General features: G+C 37.9%; 1 protein-coding gene across 13 annotated transcripts in view; it reads left to right on the top strand.

Moving 5' to 3' along the window:
- LOC126473647 (liprin-beta-1) overlaps nucleotides 1-18,310 on the top strand; it is a 955,354-nt gene that overhangs the window by 871,157 nt on the left and 65,887 nt on the right. For all 13 annotated transcript variants that reach the window (XM_050100860.1, XM_050100862.1, XM_050100857.1 and 10 more), the window contains 4 exons: nucleotides 918-1,080; nucleotides 10,416-10,688; nucleotides 12,455-12,623; nucleotides 17,275-17,483. In XM_050100860.1, the coding sequence (XP_049956817.1) occupies nucleotides 918-1,080; nucleotides 10,416-10,688; nucleotides 12,455-12,623; nucleotides 17,275-17,483 (814 nt within the window). The remainder of the gene's footprint in view (nucleotides 1-917; nucleotides 1,081-10,415; nucleotides 10,689-12,454; nucleotides 12,624-17,274; nucleotides 17,484-18,310) is intronic.

Genomic DNA, 18,310 nt, shown 5'->3' on the forward strand with positions numbered 1-18,310 from the left:
TTTGTTTATACTTTATGTTATTAACTATTTTCATTTACACTCAAATAGCTTTCTTTTTACCATAAACTTACTTAACATATAATGATACAAAATTCCCTATCGTCTGCATTCACACTGTCTTAAAACTTGTTCACACTACAGCGTTCATTAGTAGAACAATGATCTACATATGTACTTTAGACCACATTCACGCATCATTCACACTAGTAAAAGCATATACAAAACTGTACAAACATAAATAAAAAAAGTCTTCAAGAAATAAACAGAACAATTCAAAAAACATTCTCTTGACCTGTTTCTTGAATGTCTCTGTCTGCTACTGTACTCTGGTGGATGTAAATTAGAACTACATACTCAACTGAACCCGCTTCAGACCATGCACCTATGAGTCATTCTACCGATACACAGGCTCTAGACAGGAGCAATATAAGGCACCACGCCTCACAAGCACCGTTTCATGGACACATGCTACTGGAGTTAGTATTGTGATATGATGGACATTTAGCTGGACTTCATTGTATAACATTTTTCCAGCAGTTCTGAAAGAGTTATTGTACTAGAGGGACAAATTCTTAAATAATTTAACAATAAATAAAACAATGGAAATGGAGTTCTGTAAATAAGCACTTTTACAGAAAAATAGTAATCAGAAATACAACTGAACAGGCTGACAGAATCCAGAACATTCACAGGTGTAGCTTTATTTTGAATACTACTGGTAAGAGTAAGTTTTTACTTTTGTGTATACTAATGCTTTCTCTTAGATCTCTGTCTCTTGGATTTTTCTGTATAACAGGCCGTCTTCATTTTCATGTAGTTCTAGATGCATTAGGTTTGTGTGTCACAGAGGGACATAATGTTTTAAGCTGATGCCAGTTCTGTGTTTGATAAAGTGTAACTGTGGTTTTATTTTACAGGCCTGATGGACCTTTTGCTCAATGGGATAGTGACTCCGTTGCCCGCTGGTTGACAGAAATGGGCTTAGAATGCTACGCTATTGAGGCAAAGCGGTGGGTCAAGAGTGGTGCACAACTGTTGGCCGCATCACAGCAAGAGATTGAAAAGGAGCTTGGAATAAAGGTTAGGGTTTTCACAAATTTTTGTGATTAGAATGTGGGTACCATAGCAGCAGAAGCTCTGGACAGGAAAATGAAAGAATGAAGTTGAATTTTGCCATTGAGATATTTCATGAAGATTAAATAGAAAACATAAAGACTTTATTTTAGAGTTAATCAACATCTTGATTTAAATGGACTGTACAAATTCTTATTAATGATTACTCAATTTTCTACTTAATTGACTGGGAAAGGGAGAGTGGATACAGTTGTAAGCCACATGCTTTAAAAATAGAAGACTGAAAAGTTCGGTAACAGAGACGATTGAAAATCTTTGTTGTTTATTTTCAGAAAGACATCACAAGCAAACATTCAATGCAAGCAGTTAACTTCATTAGTTATTTTGAATTCTACTTACTTTTGGTACCCTAACATAGTTTAATGTAACTACTAAGTTTTGAAGCAGAATTAATGCATTGTTTAGAAACATCATCTAGATTTCTAGCTAGTTCGGTAAAACAGAGCAGAATGATTTGTGCATGTGTAGTCCACCCTAAGTTTATGAAGTCCTTATTTACCAAGTGAGAATCAGTAGTAGCAAAGAATTTATTTTTGGTTGTGTCATATATTTTCCAGTTATTTATTAGTATACACTAGTGCTACCAGTGCATCTGTTAAAAAGGATAAATATATAAAACATGTATTCGTGGTAGATTTCAAGATAAGAAACCAAAGAATGATACTGAAAAAAAAGAAAAAAAAGAAAAAGTATCTTGCTTTCTATCCTTCAAGCCTACAAAAGAAAACAACCATGCAAGCTAAGACATTGCTGACATATATTAAGAAATAAATAAGCACCCACAGAAAATGGCACATATGCACTGAACTAATCAGCTTCAAGTGATTTTTGAAGTCTGAGTGATTTTTCAAATTTTATGTGCAGTTGTGTACAAACTTTGGGTGTTGCCGCAAGCAAACTTTGGGAGCAGTTGCAAACTCCTGCAGTTGAGTGGTCAGTGCGCCTAATTGCCATGTGGAGGACCTGTCTTCGATTTGCGGTATTGCCTGGAATTTTTCCTTGGTTAGAGAACTGGAATTGGGTGCACTCAGCCTCATGATGCCAACTAAGGAGCCACCTCACCGATTAGTGGATCGGTGAAGTGACTCCTTAATTGGCATCAATTTGCTCCAGCTCGCAAAAAGTGATAGTGGTTGGGAGTGATGTGCCAATCCCCTACACCCCTCTTTACTGCATCTAGACCACCATTGTGGATGTCGATGGATTCTGTCGATGGAGTTTACTCTCTGGATGGAGTTTAGGTTTACAGTTGCATACTTTGGGAGCAGATGCAAGCACTGAGAGTGGATCGGGTGCCAGGAGTGGGTGGTAGCCAGCTTGGATACTGCTGAAGTGTGTAGGATCCCCAATAGGTCAGATCAAAGGAATACACCAAAGCAGTTCAGAAACATGCTGCTAGACCTGTTACCTGTATGTTTGATCATCAAGCAAGTATTACGGAAATGCTTTGTCAACTTAAATGGGAATTCTTGGAGGAAAGAGATTCTTTTCATGAAGCACTACTGAGAAAATTTATAGAAAAGGCATTTGTAACTGTTACTGCAAAGGCAGCATAAGAGAAAATAGGGTTTGTATGGAGACAAATAGACAGTTGTTTTCTCTTGCTGTGTTTGTGAGTGGAATAGGTATGGAATTGAGTAGTAGTGGTACAAGGTGCCCTCTGCTATGCATTGTATGCTGGCTTGTGGAGTATGTGTGTACATGTAAATGTAGAATTGCCAGCTTCAGCAGGAATTGCCAACTTATATGAAATCAGGATACAGATAAATATCCAGGTGCATGAGGCATTCTTATGCACAGTAAGTAATGCGAAAAAAACCACTATTAGTTAAAGTTGGAAGTCTCATGATCTGTTACAAAAGTCAGTTTTGGGCCACCCATGAAATAATTTGTGCTATTTTACTGGGGCATAAAAAAGGTAGAGAGAAACCAACAGAAATTTTGGAAGTAGCGTGTACTGTAACATGCAAAATAGTTTTCGTGCAGCAGTGCTTGTTTAACAAAATAGAACCATGCAATCTAGCGCAAATTACTATTTTAACATCATCATACTACTTGGTGAGTTGTGGAAACTGAGTATTAGAGGAACTATCTGTGAACTGATAAAATTGTGTATCCACAACAGGAAACAGTTGGTACTTCTTAAAACACATAGTGTGTCGTTCAGATGTGAAATTAATAATATCAGAATAATTTTAACTGAAAATCACAAAATAATTTTAACTGTAAATCCTTTTTACTCTCCATACGAGTTATGTCTTCCTCCAAAATAAATAGGCAGTGAATGTATTTAAAGCTCATAGTAATAGGTAATTTGCAAGCAGCCTGTTGATGATAAAAAATTGTAACAGTTGCAAAATGTGTTAAACTGTTAAAATTTGTTGTTGTTGTTGTGGTCTTCAGTCCCGAGACTGGTTTGATGCAGCTCTCCATGCTACTCTATCCTGTGCAAGCTTTTTCATCTCCCAGTACCTACTGCAACCTACATCCTTCTGAATCTGCTTAGTGTATTCATCTCTTGGTCTCCCTCTACGATTTTTACCCTCCACGCTGCCCTCCAATACTAAATTGGTGATCCCTTGATGTCTCAGAACATGTCCTACCAACCGATCCCTTCTTCTGGTCAAGTTGTGCCACAAACTTCTCTTCTCCCCAATCCTATTCAATACTTCCTCATTAGTTATGTGATCTACCCATCTAATCTTCAGCATTCTTCTGTAGCACCACATTTCGAAAGCTTCTATTCTCTTCTTGTCCAAACTATTTATCCTCCATGTTTCACTTCCATACATGGCTACACTCCATACGAATACTTTCAGAAATGACTTCCTGACACTTAAATCTATACTCGATGTTAACAAATTTCTCTTCTTCAGAAACGCTTTCCTTGCCATTGCCAGCCTACATTTTATATCCTCTCTACTTCGACCATCATCAGTTATTTTGCTCCCCAAATAGCAAAACTCCTTTACTACTTTAAGTGCCTCATTTCCTAATCTAATTCCCTCAGCATCACCCGACTTAATTAGACTACATTCCATTATCCTTGTTTTGCTTTTGTTGATGTTCATCTTATATCCTCCTTTCAAGACACTGTCCATTCCATTCAACTGCTCTTCCAAGTCCTTTGCTGTCTCTGACAGAATTACAATGTCATCGGCGAACCTCAAAGTTTTTATTTCTTCTCCATGAATTTTAATACCTACTCCGAATTTTTCTTTTGTTTCCTTTACTGCTTGCTCAATATACAGATTGAACAACATCGGGGAGAGGCTACAACCCTGTCTTACTCCCTTCCCAACCACTGCTTCCCTTTCATGTCCCTCGACTCTTATAACTGCCATCTGGTTTCTGTACAAATTGTAAATAGCCTTTCGCTCCCTGTATTTTACCCCTGCCACCTTTAGAATTTGAAAGAGAGTATTCCAGTCAACATTGTCAAAAGCTTTCTCTAAGTCTACAAATGCTAGAAACGTAGGTTTGCCTTTCCTTAATCTTTCTTCTAAGATAAGTCATAAGGTCAGTATTGCCTCACGTGTTCCAGTGTTTCTACGGAATCCAAACTGATCTTCCCCGAGGTTGGCTTCTACTAGTTTTTCCATTCGTCTGTAAAGAATTCGTGTTAGTATTTTGCAGCTGTGACTTATTAAGCTGATAGTTCGGTAATTTTCACATCTGTCAACACCTGCTTTCTTTGGGATTGGAATTATTATATTCTTCTTGAAGTCTGAGGGTATTTCGCCTGTTTCATACATCTTGCTCACGAGATGGTAGAGTTTTGTCAGGACTGGCTCTCCCACGGCCGTCAGTAGTTCCAATGGAATATTGTCTACTCCGGGGTCCTTGTTTCGACTCAGGTCTTTCAGTGCTCTGTCAAACTCTTCACGCAGTATCATATCTCCCATTTCATCTTCATCTACATCCTCTTCCATTTCCATAATATTGTCCTCAAGTACATCGCCCTTGTATAGACCCTCTATATACTCCTTCCACCTTTCTGCTTTCCCTTCTTTGCTTAGAACTGGGTTTCCATCTGAGCTCTTGATATTCATACAAGTCGTTCTCTTATCTCCAAAGGTCTCTTTAATTTTCCTGTAGGCGGTATCTATCTTATCCCTAGTGAGATAGGCCTCTACATCCTTACATCTGTCCTCTAGCCATCCCTGCTTAGCCATTTTGCACTTCCTGTCGATCTCATTTTTGAGACGTTTGTATTCCTTTTTGCCTGTTTCACTTACTGCATTTTTATATTTTCTCCTTTCATCAATTAAATTCAATATTTCTTCTGTTACCCAAGGATTTCTACTAGCCCTCGTCTTTTTACCTACTTGATCCTCTGCTGCCTTCACTACTTCATCCCTCAAAGCTACCCATTCTTCTTCTACTGTATTTATTTCCCCCATTCCTGTCAATTGCTCCCTTATGCTCTCCCTGAATCTCTGTACAACCTCTGGTTCTTTTAGTTTATCCAGGTCCCATCTCCTTAAATTCCCACCTTCTTGCAGTTTCTTCAGTTTTAATCTACAGGTCATAACCAATAGATTGTGGTCAGAGTCCACATCTGCCCCTGGAAATGTCTTACAATTCAAAACCTGGTTCCTAAATCTCTGTCTTACCATTATATAATCTATCTGATACCTTTTAGTATCTCCAGGGTTCTTCCATGTATACAACCTTCTTTCATGATTCTTAAACCAAGTGTTAGTTATAATTATATTGTGCTCTGTGCAAAATTCGACCAGGCGGCTTCCTCTTTCATTTCTGTCCCCCAATCCATATTCACCTACCATGTTTCCTTCTCTCCCTTTTCCTACACTCGAATTCCAGTCACCCATGACTAATAAATTTTCGTCTCCCTTCACAATCTGAATAATTTCTTTTATTTCATCATACATTTCTTCAATTTCTTCGTCATCTGCAGAGCTAGTTGGCATATAAACTTGTACTACTGTAGTAGGCGTGGGCTTCGTATCTATCTTGGCCACAATAATGCGTTCACTATGCTGTTTGTAGTAGCTTACCCGCATTCCTATTTTCCTATTCATTATTAAACCTACTCCTGCATTACCCCTATTTGATTTTGTGTTTATAACCCTGTAGTCACCTGACCAGAAGTCTTGTTCCTCCTGCCACCGAACTTCACTAATTCCCACTATATCTAACTTCAACCTATCCATTTCCCTTTTTAAATTTTCTAACCTACCTGCCCGATTAAGGGATCTGACATTCCACGCTCCGATCCGTAGAACGCCAGTTTTCTTTCTCCTGATAACGACATCCTCTTGAGTAGTCCCCGCCCGGAGATCTGAATGGGGGACTATTTTACCTCCGGAATATTTTACCCAAGAGGACGCCATCATCATGTAATCATACAGTAAAGCTGCATGCCCTCGGGAAAAATTACGGCTGTAGTTTCCCCTTGCTTTCTGCCGTTCGCAGTACCAGCACAGCAAGGCCGTTTTGGTTAGTGTTACAAGGCCAGATCAGTCAATCATCTAGACTGTTGCCCTTGCAACTACTGAAAAGGCTGCTGCCCCTCTTCAGGAACCACACGTTTGTCTGGCCTCTCAACAGATACCCCTCCGTTTGTTATTAAGCCCAAAACTGTCATTCATAAATTGTAAACCTCAATATTTTTACATGACTTATTCAGAAGAGTAATCTTTACAATGCCCTAAAATTATGTTATTCCAGGATTTGCAATGATTATTCAGTATTGATAAATTGTATTTTTATTGTAATATTATTATTATATTTTTATGATGCCACATTTTAATTAAGCCCCTCCTCATCCCCCCTCATCATTTCTTACCACACTAGTGGGCTGCACATACCACCTGTTTTGACAATTATTTGAAGTTAAATGAACCACATGATATTGTCTAGCAGTACAGGTTAAGTAATTTTTGAGAACTTAAATTTAAAATTACGTGGAAAATGAAACAATTTCATTTTCATCTGAACCTTTTTTCAAACTATTTTATTCTGTTATAGTTTTCATAATCATTTTTTAAAAGTGGACGGGAAAATGCATAGCAAAATTTTATTGGCTACCAGTATATTGGTGTGAGCTGTACTGAAGCAATGTGGAGTAGCAGTAGATGTCGTTGGCTGGTGTGCCGCAGGTTGCCATTCCAAGTCTGAAGGTTCTTGAAATGTCTTGTTTTGTAATGTTTGTATATTGTTGTTGTATTTCAAGTCTGCATAAATTGCAACACTCTCTGTCCAACAGGCAGTTCTCTTCAGTTTGTACTTTGATGTCCTTGATGACATACTTTCAGTGCTAAATGTCGTATTTCATTGATGACACTGCTTTTGGATTTAGACTTGATTGTAGTTACGATGCGACAGTATTAATTTTTATACATCTTTCAATGTAATATTCTGTTTTGTATAAAGCAAAAGCATGAATTCACATAACAAGGGTTAGCAGGAGCCAAATGGAAGTTAATACTTATCCAGTGTAGCCAGTAAAAGTCAGTCTGCATTGGGAGATAGGAGGTCATGGTATTAGAGTACGCAATGTCGGTTCTTCAGAACACAGTGTGTCTAGGAATTAAGAACTCCTTGGTTTTTAAATTGCTCACCACCATCATAACAGTAACAGAATGAAGAGAGTATTACATTTTACATGAAGAATTAACCATGAGTAAGTTTAATGAGACATAGCTATTGCATTTGTTAATTACTCGTTAAGAAAGTGTATGTCTGGACTATTTTGTAAAGAATCCAGATGATTCTGTGTGTCTTGTTACTGTGTATGAAACTTTCTTCCATCCTTAAATAACAGAAATGAAACAGTGGTCAAAGCTGTGAATGGAAACAGGTCATCATGCACAAAATAGTCAATTCACTTCATCTGTGGGAATGATATATCTGCAACACACAAACAGTCATTCTTAGCATGTTGACAGGGCTGTGAAAGTTCTCATGTAACAATAGGAAGTTCTGATGATGTTTTCACTTTGAAATGTACATGGCCTAGTAAAAATTCCATAAAGACAGCAGGTAAGTTAATTATTAGTTTGCCAGTGATGAATTATCTTTCGTACAAACAAGTGATGATGAATGAGCCTAGTTATGGTAGCTTTCTCAAAAGTGATTGCAAAAAGTTTTGATCGCACACGAAAAAGATGTAACATTTGATGTTTTCAAAGAAACAGTAATGACACAGGTAAAACTGTAAGCTGAAGCATAACAAGAAGGAAGCACCATAGCCAGACCACTGTTGTGTTGGCTCAGTTAGTACTTGTTTAATGATTATGTTCAAGAAAATTTAAGAACTCCATTGAATTAAGTGCAAAGAATGTGAAACCAGCAGAAACCAGAAACATTAGACAAGAATGGCGTGTTTCTTGCATTGAGGATACATATTTAAAGGGGGATACACTCATATTTGGGTAAGTGGAGGGGGAGAGATGACTGCACCTGCCTGCAAGAAGAATATTGAAAGCACACGAGTTTGCATGACAGTAACATTTGCAGAAAAAAATTATTGAAAAACGTTGTTGTAAATGAATCCTATAAAACACAACCATTGCACAAGAGAAATCCATGGAACATTTAATTCCTTTAACTGGAACTTAGTAAGAAAAACACTTTTCTGGATACTGGCAAAGTCTTATGACATAACAAAAAGATAATGCAAATACAAGAAATTCGTAATACAGTGGAGAAATAGAGTGAGAAAAACATTTATTTGATTTTTTAATAAAACTTTTTTGAACATGTGACCACATAGTCATGTTCTTTCAAAGGACCAGTGCCAATTTCAGATTTTGACTAGTGCCAATTTCAGATTTTATTAAGATAGAGTAACTTCATATTAGCAATAGAACCTTTTAACAAAATGAATGATCTCTATTCTTGATTAGATGGCACAAGTGGGAATTCAAGGACTGATATCTTTTATTGATGTTAGTTTTTATTTGAATTCCTACTGACAGGACCAACATACAAACTTGAATGCACGACAGTCTGACTAGGAGTAATGACTTCATAACAGGACCAACATATGGCCCTAGCAGCATGATACAGTTCAACAATGTCTACATCATTGTCTGCAGAGCTTACAGCTGCCAGGGGAGATAAAATAACCAACAATTGTATTTCAGAGACTCAGAGCAGTTGTCTGTCTGCCTTATACTCAGTGTGCATGTGCTGCTTATACTAGAGTAGATAAAACCCTATTCATTGTGGAGTCAGCAACATGGAGGTGGGGCTATGAGTGAGTGGTGGGATGTACTTTTCACAGGTGAATCCTATTACAGGTTACAGAATTATTCTTTCTCTAAATTCATCTCAGTGGAAACGCCTTGGAAAGGGACTAGTATCGTGGTAGTGTGGCCCTGGTGTGGAATTACATGAGGGTTGATGAGTGTTTGCAGCTTCACACTTTTGTTAGTCATCAGATAAATACTGTTAATGACCATAGGAAAAGATATTATGTACTGCAACTACATGCTTATTTTTTCAGATGTGGAGTCCATTCACATTTCCCTCTCATGGACAGTAATTTCTACCTACTTTGAGCTACTCTAGACAATGAATTTCGCACAAGTGAAAGAAGTAATCAAATACAAGTAGTCAGTGAGGTCACTAATTAAGAATCCTACAGAATGTGTTCAGGATACACTGGAGAGAGAAATTGCAAACAGGTAGCTGCCAACAAGGATTCACCCTGTCCTTCACTGATTGGCTGTTGATAGAATTCGTGAACCACATCTTAGAGGGTACATTTGCCATTTATTATGTACCATAGGTCCTATCAGAGGTGCTATGCCATTGCCTTCCTCTGACCTTTAAACTGTTTTACCCAGCCTGTGAAATCTGTTTGACATTTGTGAGATTTTGTGAAGGTCCTTTCGTGATGAACACTAAAGCTAAGGAAAGTACTTGGTTGTTCAAAAGTTCCTGGTATTGTAACATTAATTTCATTTAAATTTTTGTAGAAGTGTGAAGTACATTTTCTTCAGACAATGACTTTCCTAGTATCGAGAGAGAGCATTGTTATTGAGAGATCATGAACATTTGACATTAATATGAAACAGACTATATACATATCACTGCATTGAAAGAGATTTAGGTCTCCTGTCAAATGCTTATTGTATTAGAGACACCACAAATATTACTGTTCATGTTACAGAACCCACTGCACCGAAAAAAGCTGCTGTTGGCACTGGCTTCAGTATCTGAGAGCCCTGCTGCTTGTGCAGATTTAGGTCTCCTGTCAAATGCTTATTGTATTAGAGACACCACAAATATTAATGTTCATGTTACAGAACCCACTGCACCGAAAAAAGCTGCTGTTGGCACTGGCTTCAGTATCTGAGAGCCCTGCTGCTCGTGCTGATCCCCTGCTGGCAGCAGCTGGGCACCTAGACTCTGCATGGGTTTTGCGGTGGCTGGATGATGCTGGTTTGCCTCAGCACAAAGAGGTATTCTTAGCAGCAAGGGTGGATGGCCGCGTGCTTCACCGGCTTGCTGAGCAAGATCTTGCTTTGCTGCATGTTACTTCTAGCCTTCATGTTGCTAGTTTACGGAGAGGAATTCAGGTGAGTTGAAATGCCTTAGAAAAGAATGTACTGTTGTCATAATGAAGTACTAGGTACTCATAATTGTTCTGATTCCTTCCAGCGAACCACTAAGTACTTTTAGTTAATGTAAAATACGGGAAAAGATTCTGTTGCATAAAATGAATGAACATTTCACTACTTGGGCTCTGATAACCTACAATGAACACATGCAAATTTGTGTAGCACTATAACCTGAAGCTATAATTAGAATGTCTTGAAACACTGGTATTTATTAATTTTTTTACTATAACATCAGAATCGGTGCGTTAGACCCAAGATGTCAGTTGAATCTGGACTTCTGTTATGCCAAAGTGTAGTCTTTTGGTGAAGTTTACCTTGTAATATCCCAAAATTACTTTGTGGACCCTATTTTACTGGATAAAATCCACAGATGTTTTGATGCTGGTCAGAGATTGATCAAGGTTTCAGTAGCATTGAATGTATCAAAGATTGTCATTTCAAGGTTTTTGCAACAGTGTGGAACCCAGTAAATGTTCTCTGTAGCAAATATTTGTTTGATTAAATGCAATCACTTTATGACAGGACCGATGTGTAGACCTAATGACAGTTTGACAAGGAGTAATAACTTCACAGCAAGACCAGCTTATGGCTACAAAATTATTGTGCACAGAGATTACAGCTGGCAGAGAAACTGCAGATAGCCAACAGGTGCAGGTCAGGGACTCAGAGCATTTGTGCGTCTGCTTATATTCAGTGCCTGTGTCATGCCTATAGTAGTGCAGAGACAACTCTTTCTTCATAATGGAATCAGCAGCACTGAGAAGGGGTCATGAATGAATGGTGGGAAGTACTTTTAACAGATGAATCCTACTTCAGTTTACAGAATTATTCTTGCTGTAAATTCATCTGACTGGAAACATCTTGGAAAGAGACCAATATGATTGTAGTATGGCCCTGGTGTGGAATTAAGTCATGCTTGATGAGCTTTGCAGCTTCACACCTTTGTTAGTGGTCACATAAATACTGTTAGTGGCCATAGGAAGAAGTATTACGTACTGCAGCTACATGTATAATTTTTAGATGTGCAGTTGGTTCATATTTCTTTTTCGTGGACAATAATGTCCATCTAGTCTGAGCTAATCTAGTCAACAAATTTCGTACATGTTAAAGAAAGCATCAAATACAAGGAATAGTAAGCAAGGTCACTAGTTAAGAATCCTACAGCATGTATCCAGGATACACTGGAGAGGGAAGTTGCGAATGGTCAGCTGTTAAACAAGGATTCATCCTGTCCTCCACTGATCAACAGTTCATATTGTTCTTGAGCCACATCTTAGAGGGCACATTTGCCAATCATTATGTACTATAGGTCCTATCAGAGATGTTATGCCATTGTCTTCCTCTGTCCTTTAAACTGTTTTACCCAGCCTATGATATGGGGACCTACAATTTAAGATGAACTCTGAACCATGGTGTAGCTTGGCATTTTTCACATAAAGAAACATTGCCAGAGGTGAAAGATGACAGATAACAATCCTAGATATTGTTAGTAGTTTTCACTCTTTCCTCCATTGTACAAACCTTCATCCTATAATACAGTTGCTGTTATTTTACTTTTTAACCTACTAATCCACTTCCCTTAATATTTTTACATCATTTGTAACTAATGAATTTTTAATTGTCCAATGCATCCATCAGTTATTTGTTACTGTTCCTAGGATGTAACACTCTTTGAAACATTAAATTATCCGTTATTAATTTTGTAATAATGTTGTTGTTTTCAGGTTCTAAGAGATCATAACTTTGAGCCTGATTGCCTCAAAAGAAGATCATTGCCAGATGAAAGCAGTCAACCAACACCACAAGAAGTTGCTCTATGGACAAATCATCGTGTCATGGAGTGGTTACGTGCTGTTGATTTGGCTGAATATGCCCCTAACTTACGTGGTTCAGGTACTGTAGATACAGAGAATCTAAGCAGAGTTTCATTAATGGAGAATTCCATTTGTAAGAGACCATTTTGCAGTAACTTTAATATTGTTTATTTCTTTCTTGCCCTAAAAAATTTCTAATTTCTATTTTATTAGTTGCTTTAGAGTTAAGAAGGAAGACAGCTCCTCTAAAAAGCTAAAGTTCGTACTCCCATAGTAGGTACGTCTTGAATGTCTTACTGTATACCACATGGGGAGAGATTACAGTGTTCATTTGTTATAAATTTCCATCAGTTCCAGAAAGCCGGCTTCATACTGAGAGGGATCATAACAGGACAGTGCTGAGATGTTTCAGTGACCTGCTGACATGTTTCAGTGTCCAAGGTCATAGCTGATGTTCCTTTGTCGTAACTGGAAAAACACCAACTCTGATAGTGACTATGAATGAGTGGTTGATTTCCTCCCTTTTCAAAATTGAAAAGACATTAGCAAAAAACGCACAGATTCTTCAGTCTCACAGAGCAGAGGTTCATCTTCCAGTTTCCTTTTAAATTACGTTGTCAGAAGTCGAAGCTGCTAATAAGGTAAAGATGTCATTGATGTAAAGGTTAGTTTGAATACTGTAGTGCTGTATTATCGTAGGAGTAAGGAGGGCACCCACCAAAAAGCAAAAGGTTTGAGTCATTGAGAGACTCACACAAAAAGGAAAGAAAACTTCTTAGCTTTCAGAATGATTCCTTTCTCAAGTTGGAGTACACACACACACACACACACACACACACACACACACACACACACACACACACACACTTGTGCCCCTACCTAGTGCCAGCTGGATGCACAATGCCAGGATTGCAGCTCAGCAGTTGGAAGAGGGTGGAGTAGAGGTTGTATGGGGTGCAGTGGGTTGAGGGAGGGAGAGAGGTAGCAGGTAAGTCATGGGTTTGGGAGTGGGTAGCTAGCGGGTCAGAGGGAGGCAGCCAATTTACTGGCTAGGAATAAGGGAGGCAGTGTCACTGATGCATAGACTAGGGATGTGACTCAGGGCATCTGCCAGTACTCCCTCCCACATTCCTAACCAGTAAACTGGCTGCCTCCTTTTGAGCTGCTAGTGACCCCTCTTCATGCCTCAGAAAAACAAACACTCAAACGTGAAACTTTGGGGCCAATCATGTGTTATATTCCTATTGTATCACATTTCTTATATGTGTGAGGCTGCGTAGAAATTGGCTTGTCTTTCCTTTTTAATTTTATTTAATACGTTATTTATATATTTGTGTTTTGCAGAACCGTGCTGTTGTAACTTGTACCGTATAGCCAACAAATGTTTATTAAAATCAAAATTAGCATTCTGTAACAACAGATTAAATTGTATAGTACTCCACAAAAACAAACAATAATAGTTCCCAACTGAAATTAGTGTTAAGGCCAAGCACAACTATCACATTGTGCACAGGTATTGAAATCATAATATTAAGCAATGTTCCAAGTCAGTCTTACGGTGCTGAAAATCACCATCTCAGCAAATAGAAGCAATAAATGGAAATGTTATACCAGCTCATGGAGTGTAGATAATTGGCCCATCATCCAGAAAATTGGAAAGTATGGCAGTAATTATCCAAACCCAACTGTGAAACAGGGCAGGTAAATAGCAGTGGTGATCGTAATTTTCTTTAGAGGCTTAGTTGGGTAATAGTAGTACTTCGCTAATCCAATCTCACATAGTCCGACACCCCAATTAGTTTGACCATCCCATTTACAATGTTTGTTTACCTAAGCAGGCCACTGCTACAGTCAGGACTATACTTGTCAATGGCTATCATGTACGAAGTGGGTTAGTAGATAGTTGTCCATTGCTAGGTGTGATAGTTGTCCGTTGCTAGGTGTGATAGTTTGGTTACTTTTAGTATGAAGTAACTTTCTTCTAACTCAATCAATAAGAATTATTGTGCACACATTTTTTTCTAAATTAGTGACGGTTTTCCTCTTATTTGTTAAAATGTGTAAAACTAAATTATGGCACCAGCTAAACACAAACATGTGATGTTTTCTTTACAAGTGGACCTTACACCCAGAGACATGAGTGAGTGAATCGATGCAGCTGATGTTACTACACAGCAGGAACATAATTAATTGATGACCAACTCATTGACATTGTAACTCGAACAACCAATGAGAATGAGAAAGATGATGAAGACAATGAACCTACAGCTCGAGTATCACATACAGATCCTGAAAATGCATTTAATATAGCCCTTCAGTACATTGGACAAAACTCTAGGTCTACCCCAATAGACATTTTGTGGATTAGGAAATGGCAGAATATAGCGGTAAAATCAAAGTTCTCATCTACCAAGCAAAAGGGCATTACAGACTTTTTAAGACCAGAAGAATTTTGTTTATACCTTGTGATTTCCCATGTTTTAAAAGTGTTAAATGCAAATTGGTTGTGTGTCAATGCAGTATAGTGATAAAGTATTTACGCATGTCAGACTTTCACTTACAGTAAAATTATTTTACTGTAAGATACAGATTTTTCTTTTCATTTTGTTACTGTCTTAATATGGATCAATACTTCAGACAGTATTTCCAGTTGAACATTAAAAGTTGTACTGTACTGTATTGTGATGCATGTTCCTATGATAATCCTATCTTTTTTGTGTCGATACCATGCTCCCAGTCCCATAGGGGATGAATTAGTGAGGTTCTACTGTAGAAACCAACAAAGAAAATACTGTGAGTGAGCCAGCTGCTGGGTGGCCTTATATGCCCCAACGCAGAATTTCGTGTGACCGATCTGTGATGACAACTTCCCTGTTAGAGGCATACTTGCTGGAAGTGGGTGGTGCTACACGTATAGATTCGTGCATGTCTTCCGTTTGCTTGTGTGGAATGACTTACTAAACAGGCAGCATTGAGTTCACCCTAAATGCAGGTAATCGTTGTATGACAAAATCATTTCTTGTGTGGACCTATGAAAACACAGTTCAGTATCTAGGTTTGGTCAGCTGACTCACGATCAAGAAAGACTAAGAGAAAAGGCCTCTTGATGAAACATTGTGCCCAAATTTACAATAACTATCACAGTTAAACTGTATATATAACTATGGAGTAAATTTTCTAATAAAATTCTAAGCTGCCCACTGGAATCTCTTAGTGGAAGTAGAGGCTTCCCAGCATGTCAAAATGGTTGATATCAGAGGTTGCAGCAGCAGGTTGACTTTGCTGGCACCGACAGCACCACTTGATAGCATGTTCCACATCAAAAGAGATTTACTAAATTAGGAGAACATTCGGTTTCAGTAAAACTGCTAAGCAACTGAATTTTAGTTAGGATGTGTGGTGTGAAGATAGTCAAACTTCATTATTATGTGTGATTTATTATTATTTAAGAAATTGAAACTATTAAGGAGAATTACATAGAAACAGAATGTGATAGAGACAACAACATATAATGCCTGACAAAAAAAGTGAAACACCCAAGAAAACATGGCCGGATGTCAGTGTAACTTGGGCTGTTATACCTGTCACAGAGAACTGCAACTCATAATCATTTACATACCTGCTGATGATGTGTACACGTACAAAGTTACATTGACACATGACCATGTCATCTCCTGGGTGCATCACAGTTTTTTGTCAGGCACTATATGTTGCTGTCCCCATCACATTCCGTTTTTCTGTAATTCTCCATATTGTTCTGAATTTTTTTAAAGGAAAAAAACCACAGCAATTCACTCTGTACTGGAGTCACCTTTTCGACTTCATGGGAAGTCTCTATTTCTACTAACAGATTCCACTGAGCAGCTTAAAGTTTGCTATAAAATTTGCTCTATAGTTATTTATACATTTTAATTGTGATAACTATTGTAGATTTAGGTACAGTGTTTCATCAAAAGGCCTTTCCCCCCAATCTTTGTGACTGTGAGTTAGCTCTCTTCAAATGTCCAAATTCATTAATTCTTCTTGCTGATGATTTAGTTCGTTTGTACCACCACTTCTGTCTCACCCCAAAGCTTGCATCTTCAACAAAATCTAAAGGATTGGTAACTGGATACTTTGTTAGACTGTTTCAACACATCATTCAATGTGATGATGAACAGGAGTGGTGGACAAACAAGTCAGTCTTGAAACACACTTGATGTGGTGGAAAGTGAAAATCCAGTGCAATTCAAACTGAAAGATAGTGAATCCCCTGAATAGGGCACGTACACTGCAGCAATGATCAAATGTGCTAATTTAATGCATCTTGGCTGTGCTGCACTCAACTGTAGTGCTGATTGTCAGTAAAATGTCTGATATTTCTTCAGCCATGTGATAAACCAAATTATTCCATTCATGTTCGTGACAGGAGTGTAGTCTCTCCAATGCAGCAGCTATTTCTCATGAGTGCAAGACTCTCATCTTCACATACATGTTATTCATACCTCTCTAAACTTTAAGTGGAAAGGAGAACATTGACTGAAGATTCAACCTCACAAACACCTTGTATTCTTGAGATCATATCATCAATCTGTGTTACTCAAGCTCTACAAAACCAAAAACCAACAACTAAAGATTAAGCGTATGTCTGTGTCGCTACTGATTCATCTTTCTAGATGACCTATCTTTCTTAGTGTGTTAGTGAGTAAATAATAACTGTTGTATGCAAGTGAAATTCAATTTCTCCATAGGTGTTCATGGTGGCCTAATGGTCCATGAGCCACGCTTCACAGCTGAACTGCTGGCGAGCTTACTGTCCATTCCACCAAGCAAAACATTGCTACGACGACACCTCAACACGCATTTCAAAGAACTTCTGGGGCGTGATTGTATACAAGAGAAGAGGGAAGCTGAGGCGACCCTTGGTTATGTCCCACTTTCAGCTACAACCAAAGTTAAGGTGAGGTTAAATAAATATTATATGTATGTGATTGTTGGCTTTTGTGGCCATTACCATCTTCAATAAAATGTATCCAGGTGTATGACCACATTGTCATGTTGCCTTTTATGACAGTGTCTTGGCTTCTGTTACATGTGGCTTTTCACGACCCTGACGAAGGCCATTTGTAGCAGTGAGCGAAACATTGACTTAATGACATAATGATGCACCAGAAAGATTTTATTGAAAATATTATAATTCTTTCTTGATCACGCAGTTACTGACTTGAGAAATTTTCTGGGTTTTATCTTCTTTTAAGTTCATTATATAAGGCTCTCATTATTGATGTATTTCCGTGGCTTTATCCTATCTCCAACAGCAAAAGATTATACAGCAACTTAAAAAATGAGAACAACTGAAACTCTATGAATACGAATTGGGAAAGACATCCAGGTTTCAAAATTTGCAGTTGAGATAAGTAAATAGTAAAGAAAAGATGTTCAAATAGTATACAATAGGAAAAGTTACAAAATATTTCAAATGGTTTGTTTTTATAGCAAGGCATCAAATGTATTTACATGCATTTCCAAGATTTTTGTAGTTGGTTATCTCCATCTTTTGCCATATCTGTCAAAATTTCTTATTAGGCAAAATAATGTAGAATTACAGAGCATATGTAATCAAAAATTGTTGTCAGATTGTTTGTTGTGTACTTTTTTCACAGATTAAGGCAAGTTTTGAAATAAGATAAGCTACTCATAGAATTGAAACACACTTTTAAAAAAGTAAAAAGGTGGTTACAGACTGACATGGTTTCTCATCATATTGAGATACAGATACGAGGAATG

This window comes from Schistocerca serialis, chromosome 4 (assembly GCF_023864345.2).
Source record: "Schistocerca serialis cubense isolate TAMUIC-IGC-003099 chromosome 4, iqSchSeri2.2, whole genome shotgun sequence".
Classification (NCBI taxonomy): Eukaryota; Metazoa; Arthropoda; class Insecta; order Orthoptera; family Acrididae; genus Schistocerca; species Schistocerca serialis.